Below are 11,522 nucleotides of genomic sequence, written 5' to 3' on the forward strand. Positions count from 1 at the left end.
ATAGGTATGGATATGGATACAGGTGTAGATGGTGGCCATAGATCCAATTTACTTAAGATTCAGTTCATACATGTTATACCAATACAATTAATGACAGTTTCTTATTTATTCACAAGAATGTTTAAGATTAATTTTTACATTTTCTGCAGATAGATATAGGTAGGTATAAATTCATTGTCAGTGCTGACTCATAGCGACCTTACATACAACTGAACAACATGAGGCTCTTCTAGTCTGTCCTATTCTCTCTCTCACTGTGAGAGTAAGACAGACTAGAAGTGCTTCATGTTCAGTTGTACGTAGAGTCGCTATGAGTTGGAGTCTACTCAATGACACCTAACCGCAACAACAACAACAACATAAGTATGTCTTCTATACTTCAATAGAAAATTATTTTTTCTATGAAATTTTCCAAACATTCCACAAATTCAAATGAAGTAGAATACAAAGTGTATAATGTCATCCTTTTTGTAAACATGTCCTATGATATAAAACCTTTCTGAGGGCTCCTTTTACCTCTGTATTTCTTAGGCTGTAGATGATAGGGTTTAACATTGGGGTAATAACCCCATATAGCATTGAGATGAGCCTATCTCTGGCTGGGGAGTTGTGACTGGAGGAGGGGCGGAGGTAGGTAAATATTGTTGTGCCATAGAACAAACAAACCACAAGGAGGTGGGAAGCACATGTAGAGAAGGCTTTACGCTTTCCTTCAGCTGACTGCATCTTCAGAATTGTGGATATGATGTAGATATAAGAGATACCAGTGATCAGGAAGGCATTGACACCAAAGATAGATCCTACTACTAAAAGAAGCACTTCTGCCACATATGTGGAAGAGCAGGAGAGGGCCACCACTGGAGGGATATCACAATAATACTGGTTTACCCGATTGGACTTACAGAAAGACAGGCGAAATGTGAATATGGTGTGCAGTAGGGAGTTCAGAAACCCTGCTGCCCAGGTACTGGCCATGAGCTGGACACAGCGCCCCTTTGTCATAATGAGGGTATAACGAAGGGGAAAACAGATGGCTACATACCGATCATAAGCCATGACAGTGAGAAGGAAGACTTCGGTTCCTACCAGAGCCACAAGGAAAAACAGCTGCAAAACACACCCAACAAAAGAAATGTTTTGCTTCTTGGTCAAGAGGTTCTCCAGTATCTTGGGAACAGTAGCTGATGGGCAGAAAATGTCTAAGAGGGACAGATTCGCCAAAAAATAATACATGGGTGTGTGAAGCTTTTTCTCTGTCCCAATTGCAAGAAGAATGGCCCCATTTCCCAACAAGGTGACCTGATAGATAGCAGCAAAAACCACAAAGAGAGTGTAGCGTACCTCTGGGAGATCAGAGAGCCCTATGAGGATGAATTCTGTGATGGTGGTTCTGTTGAAGACATCCATATTCTCTTTCCACAGAGATCTTTCTGGGTGGAATGAAAGAAAATCACAAAGGTTAGACTCAAAATCAAGGGGCCAAGTGATGTGAAACCTTTGGGAAATTGTGGGTATGTGTTTGATGACGAATTATACTAACCCTATTTTAAGTAGACATTTCAAATATTACAATCATTGTATGTGTGATATTTTTCAGACTATTTATCCTCAGTAAAACCTTCTCAATAAAAATCCTTGTTGACCCTTAAACAGTATAAGAGATTTCACAATTCAGTGAAAGTTGATAGTGAAGATTTCACAATTGCTTGGACACAAACTTTATTCTTCCTTGGATTATCTCAGTGTACGTAGTTTTATGCACTTTCTCTATACTAAATATCTTTAATGTAAAAGCTCTGTAGTATCCCTTTATCATGATATGTTTTAATAAGTGTTAGTAGCTGGCTGACATAATGTAAATACATAAATGTTAAGTTAAGGAATGACTGAATTGTGGGTTACCTATTCTGAGAAAGTGTTTCTACTTAACTTCAAAATCATACTCATTTAAACATGAAAATTGTCTTGTTATTTCCTCAATGAGTATACCTTAAAAAATAAATTACTCTGTAAAATATAAATGGGACCTAGTTGATCTTGTCTAAATATGACCCTGACAAGAAACCAACACATTCACATACATACTCAACTCCTTTTTCACTTAAAATCTACATTTTTACCATTTGCACAAGAATACCTAAGGATATATAAAATTTAAATAAATAAATAAATATACTACAACATATATAACTCATACTTCCAGACCAAAAACCAAACTCACTGCTGTCAAGTCTGGTCCAACTCACAGCGACCCCTCCTTGGGTTTGCAAGGCATTATCTCTACAGAAGTAGATTACCCAATGTCCCTTCCAAAGAGTAGCTGGTGGGTTTGAACCACCAGCCTTCTGATTAACAGTCAAATGCATTAGGCACTACATTGCCAGAGCTCCCAACTTACTACTTAAAGACTTTTTCTAAGTCAACTCAAACATGGTATTTGGACTATTAAGGTATATTCAAATGTAATCAGAAAATTAACAAAAACTCATACTCAGTGTTTGTTAATTTATGGTTACATTTGAATGTACCTTAATAGTCCAAATACCACGTTTGAGTAGACTTTGAAAAAGTCTTTAAATAAAGTTCTGAAAATCAGTAATTCTGTGTAATTTTTATGTCACCATAAAAAGTGATTGTTATCTATTCTCTCTAATATCACATATTCAGGACAGAAATTTCCAAAAGTGTGTATGGTTAGAAATTTAAATCTGAAACACACTTTCTATGACTACTGCATTTGTTTTGTCTAATAGAAGTTGGAAGACACTCTGGTGGTGTAGAGCCTAAGGCTAACCAGAGGCCAGCTGTTCAAACCCACCAGCCACTCCTAAGAAGGAAGACTGGGCAATCTATTTCCTTAGAGATACAGCCTTGGAAACCCAAGGAAGGGTTGCTATGAGTAGGATTTGACTAGATAACAGTGAGTTTGGTTTGGCTTTTGGTAATGAAGCTGGTGATAATTTCTTGGCTCAGATAAAATGTGGTGTATAAATAATTAACAGTATATCATACATAATTATTTCTTTATACAAATGGTAATATATCACATTCTGGCACTTTTTTTCTTTGCAGCATTGTTTAATAAAAACTGCTGAAAGTATTTGGGAGAAGACTAATATAGTCTGGTACAGGAGGGAAAAAAATGCACCTCTTATGGATATTCTTCAAATTGTGAAATTAGAAAACGATTACAAAATCTCAGTGTTGGATAATATTATTCCATCAACCAAAGTTGGTTGAATGAGTTAATGAAGCAAGATTGAAATAAAAAACAAATATCTGCTGATCAATTCTCAAAGCCTCACATATTCAAGATTCTAAAGAGTAATTAAATTTGTCTGTATGTTTACATATAGGAGCTCTGGTGGCATAGTGCCTAAGGCATTTGACTGCTAATGAGAAAGCTGGCAATTCAAACCCACCAGCTACTCCTCAGAAGGAAGATTGGGTAATCCATTTCTGTAGTGATACTGCCTCAGAAACCCAAGGAGAGGTGGCTATGAGTCACACCCGACTCAGTGATAGTGAATTTGGTTATTTTTTTTTCAGTATATATTTAAATATTAATACTTTGAAGATGTAGTAAGTCTAGTTGATTAAAGAAGATAATTTTTTATGATAAATATTTTGAAACTGTAAATATTGTTGTATATTAAAGCCCTACTTACTTTTTTTACCCACATTTACTAATTTGACTCCTTTTGTCTTATCACAATTATAAGAAACAAGTCAATAGCCTTTTGTAAAAACACTCATACTGGCTTTACATCAGTTGCATGATCAACATGAGCCTAAAAGTAATAATGCATTTTCCCTAAGTATTTCACTTGATTATTTGTATTCATAAATAAAAAATAAAACTTACAGTCTTGGCATAAATAATGCAGCTATTATTCATGTGGATGGAAACTTACATTAAGGATCCACTCTTACTGAAAGAAATGTAAGTAAATATCTTGCATTTGTCGACATAATTAGAAAAATAGGACCTAAGTCTTTGTTAATAACATGTTATTGAGAATAATAACTTTCCTTATTAATACAGTGGATTTCTAGCTCATTTAGTAGAGACTCAGTAATTTCATATGATATGTCATCTTCCCATCTGCTTTGTAAGATCACTTGGTGTAAATGTAAGCATATGAGGAAATAAGACTGAATGTTAAAGTCAGCTTCAATAATAGTCATGAGCAATCAAAGGTGTAATGAGTAGCTAGAGTAATGGACATTATTAGACTGGAAAATTAGCAACACATGGAAGTGTTTTAGTGTTTGTTTATAATTTGTTTTTTCCTGTTACATATAGTTACAAGCAAACATGTCATATATGAAGATTATCTTTGTAGTAAGTAGGTACTTCAAATTTCCACTTTATATAGTAAAGGCAATTAATTAATTAAGCAAAATCATCAATGATAGATCTTAGATCTTAACATAGTGTTAAACTTATTATCAATTAATATACTGTTAATAAGGAAAAAGTGCATTTAGAAAAATAAGAGGCTATTGATTTTTTTTTTTTTAATATATTGCTAAGAAATATAACCTTCCTTTTCAATGAATGGACTGATAATTAATAAAACAGAAAAAGATTCTGTTCAATAATATCTTTGCCACCTACCAGACCTGACTTGTTATGGAACATAAATCCAGGTTCATGGTCAGAAACATTCATTATTAGACACAGCAAATACTTACATACAAAAGATTTGGACACACACCTACCTGGCCACACACATAAATCAACAATTTTTCTATGCACTGATTTATTAAACCACCCTAAAATATTCAAAAGTACCCACTTTATCTTACCCATCTAACATTCAATTTTAACTAGTTCCTTAAATGTGTAAAATTTCATATCATGTTAACATCTTTACAAACACCAATTTTTCATCTTAGCTTAGAAAATCTAGAATTAACCCACAATTTTGTTGTGTTCTCAGTTTCATAGATTTTATTACCAATGTGAAGTTTCCACAGAAGAGAAGAAAATAAAATGATCAAACAAAAAGAAATACACAGAGAAATAAACTCCAAATTTATATATACCACTCTTATTGGAATTTATTTAGTACCTCACATTATGCTCATTTTCCCTTAGGAGAAAAAATAGAATTCTAAAGAGAATATTCTTCTCATCTTGTTAAGTATAAATTAATGCCATCAAAATCATGTGCACTCACTTTACTCTTTATTTAATATAAGTTGAAAAAGAAAACTAAATTGTAGAGAGTGACAATTCTATTTCATCTAACGGTCTAGGTCATGAAAGTATATATTTTTCCCAAGATTTGCATAATAGACAAACTAAAGAATAAATTATTATTATGTTATTTTTTATGTCACAGAAATAATCATTCCAGAAAACCTGGTTAGACATCCATATTTAATATTTTAATTCCTCGTAAGTTAATTTTCACTCTATATTGATGCATTATTACACATATTTATATGTTGTTGCTGTTGTTGATAGGTGCCTTCAAAAAGGCTTCATCTCATAGTGACCCACTGGACAACAGAACCAAACACTGCCCAGTAGTGCACCATCCTCACAATATCTGCTTTGCATGAGCTCATTGTTGCAACCACTGTTTCAATCCATCTCATGGAGGATTTTCCCCTTTTTCACTGAGCCTCTACTTGCCAAAGCATGATATCCCTCTCCAGGAATTGGTATCTTCTGACAACATGACCAAAGTAGATGAAATAAAGTCTGAAGTCTGGCCCTTCTCACTTCTAAGAAGCATTCTGGCTACACTTCTTCCAGGAAAAATTTATTCATTCTTCTGGTAGTTCATGATGTTTTTAGTATTCTTCACAAACAACACACTTCAAAGGCATCAATTCTTCTTCACTTTTCCTTTATTCATTTTCTAGCTATCACATAGGAGCTCTGGTAGCATAGTGCCTAAGGCACTTGACTGCTAACCAGAAGGCCGGTGGTTCAAACCCGTCAGCCACTCCTCGGAAGGAAGATGGGACAATCTACTTCAGCAGTGATATTGCCTGGGAAACCCAAGGAGGGGCTGCAGTAGGTCGGGTCCGCCTTGACTGCACATAACAACAACAACAACAACAACAACAGCTATCACATGCATATGAGGTGAATAAAATACCTCTGCTTGAGTTAGTTACACCTTAATCTTCTAAGTGATATTGTTGGTCTTTAAAATTTTAAAGAAGTATTTTGTAGGGAGTTCTGGTAAGATGGTGGAATAGGCAGAAAGACTGCATAGACAGACCCTCTTCAACAAACAAAAGGGGAACCAATTAACACAGATACAGAAGATAATCCTGGACCCCTGACCTTTGCAGGGAAGGATATAGAAGTGGACTAAACTCCAACTAGCAGAAGAATTTCCATGAAAACACCAAAAAAGGAGACATATGGAACTGCGGTCCGGCAGAATTCTTGATGACACAGACAACTTGGATATTGCCAAGTGGTGGTAGGACCTAAGAATTAACCTAAAAATCAGACCTGCTAGCCAGGGATTGCACAGAGAACTGTTCTGGTGGCTGGTGAATGAAAGGGGAAGAAACGAAGAGGAAGGTGGGCTGAGCTGTGGACTTTTGCCTGTCCAAAGGGAGCAGCCATTTTGAATGTTTACAAGTGGTTTGACCATTTTGGATATTTAAAGTAACAGTGTTCTCCCAGATTCCAGGGATTTAAGAATAGGCTCTACTTGTCAGAAACCAGAAGGAAATTCTAGAAACAGATGACTAGAAAGGTGTGACATTCCTCTTGTTACTCGTATATCCCATGCCCTCTTGGTGAATGGAGGTGTGGCCATCCCTCTCTCCCACCAACCTTTTAGGTCAGCAGTAATCCCATTGCAGTCTGTGTGGTCTAATGGAAACTGGGTGCCCTGCCTTGCCTGCTCCAATTTTCTTTTTCTTTTTTTTTTTTTTTTAGTTTGTTTGTATTTGTCTGTTTTAAAACTACTACCATTATTATTACTTTCTCCTTTTTATTAATATTCTTTATTCTTCCCTTCCCTTGTTCCAGGTTGAATTTTTTTTTCATGGTTAACCCCATTCTTGGTTTTTCTTTCTGCATTTTTCCCATTTTTTTCTTCATTATTCTCCTTTTCTACCTTTTTCTCATATTTCCCTCTCCCCAGATCTTGTGGGCTATTTTATTTATTTTTTTTTTTTGCTTTGTTTTGTTTTGCTTTTTTCTTTTTTTGGTTACTGTACCTCTGTGATTACATGGTGTGTTTTTTTGTCCTTTTGCTTTTACTTTCTTAATGGTTATTCAATTGTTATTTTTGTCTAACTGAGTGGGAGACAGCAACAGTCCCATATGACACAACTACACCCAAATCTCTTGCAGCTTCACTTACTGAGTGAGAGCCATGACCTCCTACAAAAAGCAACCACCAAGAAGAGTCTGACTACCCATAGCTGTTCTTCACAAACAGTTAACAGAGATTTAAATACAATAACATCACAGTGTCTTCAAGACAATAGAACATCACTGTCCATACAAAGAAGCAAGACAAAGTGGTAGAAAGGAGGGAGCAGGATACAGACCGAGAACATATCCCTGAGGAAGAAGTAGCATTGGAATTCCCCAATAAGGAGTTCAAAAGAATTATATTTAGGTATCTTCCAAGGATTTAGAGACATCTCAAGGAAAACACAGACAAAATCATAGAAGAATTTTGGAGGAAAATACAAGAACAAAATGACAAAATAAATGAATACTTAAAATGATTCAAAATATACAGATAGAAATGAAAAGATTAATACTAAACTGTCAGAAATAAATAACATATTGAAAGGGTAAAGGAGTAGAATCAATGCAATGGAAGACAGAATTAATAAAATTGTAAACAAATACCTGAATACTTCTTTGGAAAGAGATCAATCAGAGAAAAGATCAAAACAAAATGAAGAAAGTCTAAGGTTCATATGGGATACCATCAAAAGGAGTAATCTGCATGCCACTGGAATTCCAGAAGAGGAAGTGAAAGATAAAACCACGGGAAAAACTGTCCAAGATTTGTTGGAAGAGAACTTCCCTGATATGATGAAAGATGAGAATATACCCATTAAGAAAGTCCAATGAACCCCAATTAGGAAAGACCCCAAAAGAAAATTACCAAGACATATCATCATCATACAAACCAAAAACAAAGACAAAGGATGAATCCTGAAGGCAGCACGGGGGAAAAAAAATTACCTACAAAAGACAACCAGTAAGAATGAGCTCTGATTTCTCAGAAGAAACCATGCAAGCAAGAAGGCAAGGGGATGGTGTATATAAAACCCTGAAAGAGAAAAATGTTCAACCAAGAATAATATACCCAGAAAAATTGCCCCTCAAATATGATGGTGAAATTAGGAGATTATCAAATAAGCAGAAATTAAAGGAATTTGTTAAAACCACACCAACTTTACAAGATTTGCTAAAGGGAGTCCTTTGAACAGAGTACCAATAATAGCAAACATCAACTAACCATTAATACACAAGATGACATAACCCAGAAACCACATCTATGGACATATTCAAAGTAATATAAGCTTACAAGATTGTAAACAAGGAATCAGAGACATCAATTGGCAAATGAGGATAATTACAAAACAAAAAGATGAAAAATACTGCACAGATACAGAACTTTTAAATAGTGAGGAAGTCAAGAGAGTTGCAAGATACAGTACAGTGTTCTAAATTTGGGGAGAAAATTATAAAGCACTGTGTAACCTCAAAGAAAAACGATAAACCTTCACATCAAAATAAAAAAAAAGGACAAACAAAAATATTCAGCAAATACTAAAAGAACAGCAACAAAGGAAATGATAACACAACACATAAACATAATGAGCTCAGCACAGAAAATAATATGGCACAAAGAAACCAGGGACACCATGAAAAAACACATAACAAAATTATAGCAACCAATTCATGTTATTGTTGTTGTTAGGTGCTGTCAAGGTGTACCCAATCCATAGCGACCTCTTCTTGGGTTTCCAAGGTGATATCATGATGGAAGTAGATTGCCCAAACATTCTTCTGAGGAGTGGCTGTTGGGTTTGAACTTCCAGCCTTCTGTTTAGCAGTCAAGTGCCTTAGGCACTATGCTACCAGAGTTCCCAGCTACCAAATCATAGTTGTGGATAATTACATTGAATGTTAATAGATTAAATTTATCACTCAAGAGAGGAGAGTTGCAGATTAGATAAGAAAACAAAACCCATCAATATGCTGTCTACAAGAGACACACTTGAGAGAAAAAGCAAAAGTAGACTAAATATCAAAGTTTGGGAAAAGATATATCAAGCAAATCACAATCATAAAAGAGCAGGAGTGGAAATATTAATTTCTGATCTAATTAACCTTAAGACAAAAACCACCATATGAGAAAAGGAAAGACATGATATAATGATTAAAGGGTCAGTTGAACAAGAAGATATAACCATAATAAATATCTATGGATACAATGAAAGAGCCCAAACATACATAAATCAGGCTTTAAATGAGTTGAAAAGGCAAATAGATGATTCCACAGTCAGTGGGAGACTTTAATACACAACTTAAAATGAAAGATAGAACAACTGGAAAGAAACTCAACAAAGATGAAGAAGAGCTAAACAATACAATCCACAAAACCAATATCCATCATGAATATAGATGTAAAAATCTTCAACAAAATCTTAATAGACTCCAACAGCATATCAAGAAAATCATTCATTATGACCAAGTGGGGTTCATATCAGGTATACAAGGATGGTTCGACATTAGAAAAACAATCAACACCATCTACCACATTTAAAAAAAAAAAAAGAGGAAAGGACCACATGATCATATCAATTGATACAGAAAAGACATTTGATAAAATCCAAAATCCATTTCTGATCAAAACTCTCAACAAAATAGGAATAGAAGGGACATAACTCAGCATAATATAGGGCATCTATGCAAAACCAACAGCCAACCTTATTCTCAATGGAGAGAGACTGAAACCATTCCCCTTGCAAAGAGGAAGCAGACAAGTATGCCTGCTATCACTACTTCTATTCAACATTGTACTGGAAGTCCTAACCAGGGCCATAAGATAAGAAAGGAAAATCAAAGGCATTAAAATTGGTAAGGAAGAAGTCAAAGTATCACTATTTGCTGAAGATATGATACTATACCTAGAAAATACAAAAGGTTCAGTCAAAAATCTACTGGGACTAATTGACACATTTAACATTTTGGCTGTACACAAGATCAACATTTAAAAATCAGTTGGATTCCTCTACACCAGCAAAGAGATTGCTGCAAAAGAAATAAGGAAATCAATACCATTTCCAATAGCTACCAAAAAAATAATATATTTGGGAATAAATCTTACCAGGGACACAAAGGATCTATTACAAAAAAAAAAAAAACTATAAAAAACAACTTCAAGAAACCATTAGAGATATACATAAATGGAAGATCATACCATGCTCATGGACAGGAACATTGAACATTGTAAAAATGTCAATTCTACCCAAAGCAATCTATACATTCAATGCACTCCCAGTCCAGATCTCATCAACATTTTTTAAGGATATAGCAAAACCAATCACTAACTTTATATGGAAAGAGAAGAAAACTCGGATGAGCAAACCATGGTTAAAGAAAAAGAACAAAGTAGGAGGTCTCACACTGCCAGAACTCAAAACCTACTATAGAGCTATAGTAGTCAAAACTTCCTGGGATTGGTACAATAATAGACACATAGAAAAATGGAATAGAATTGAGAACCCAGAAATAGATCCATTGACCTATGGTCAGCTATCTTTGACAAAGGGTTGAAATCTATTAAAGGGGAAGAGAATGTTTGTTTAATAAATGGTGCTGGCAAAACTGGAGATCCATTTGCATAAAAACGAAACAAGATCTGTACCTCACATCCTACACAAAAACTAACTTCAGATGGATCAAAGACTTGAATGTGAAACCTAAAATTATAAAGTTCCTCAAGGAAAAGGTAGGTGCAAATTTAGGGACCCTAATATATGGTATAAATAGACTATCAAACATAACCCAAAATCGACAAACAGCAGAAGAGAAACTAAATAACTGGGAACTTCTAAAAATTAACTTTTTATATGCTTCCAAAGATTTCTCTAAATGAGGCAAAAGGGAACCTACAGATTGGGAAACAAAAATATTTGTCAATGACATGTCAGACAAGAGACTTATCTCTAGAATTTATAGAAAACTCCAGTACCTCAATGAGAAAATACAATGTTGTTGTTGTTGTTACGTGCCATCGAGTCGTTTCCAACTCATAGCAACCCCATGCACAGCAGAACGAAACACTGCCCGATCCTGTGCCAGCCCCACAATTCCTGCTATACTTGAGCCCATCATCACAGCCATGTATCAATCCATCTCCTTGAAGGCCTCCCCCTCTTTCGTCGACCCTCCAACCTACCAAGCATGTCATCCTTCTCCAGGGAATGGTCCCTTCTTACAACATGACCAAAATAGGTGAGACGAAGTCTGGCCATTCTTGCTTCCAAGGAGCATTCTGGCT

General features: G+C 35.2%; 1 protein-coding gene across 1 annotated transcript; it reads right to left on the bottom strand.

Moving 5' to 3' along the window:
- Positions 1–459: 459 nt before the first annotated feature.
- On the bottom strand, positions 460–1,407 carry LOC103211877 (olfactory receptor 5V1-like). Its single transcript, XM_007957853.1, has one exon. The coding sequence runs from the start codon at positions 1,405–1,407 to the stop codon at positions 460–462; it is 948 nt and encodes a 315-aa protein (XP_007956044.1).
- Positions 1,408–11,522: the final 10,115 nt, after the last annotated feature.

Source organism: Orycteropus afer, unplaced genomic scaffold (genome assembly GCF_000298275.1).
Source record: "Orycteropus afer afer isolate SDZICR_OR568_19922 unplaced genomic scaffold, OryAfe1.0 scaffold00810, whole genome shotgun sequence".
Taxonomy (NCBI): domain Eukaryota; kingdom Metazoa; phylum Chordata; class Mammalia; order Tubulidentata; family Orycteropodidae; genus Orycteropus; species Orycteropus afer.

What these genes read in the sequence shown, in the direction of transcription:
- LOC103211877 (XM_007957853.1), bottom strand. Translation starts at nt 1,407, where the DNA reads ATGGATGTCTTCAACAGAACCACCATCACAGAATTCATCCTCATAGGG.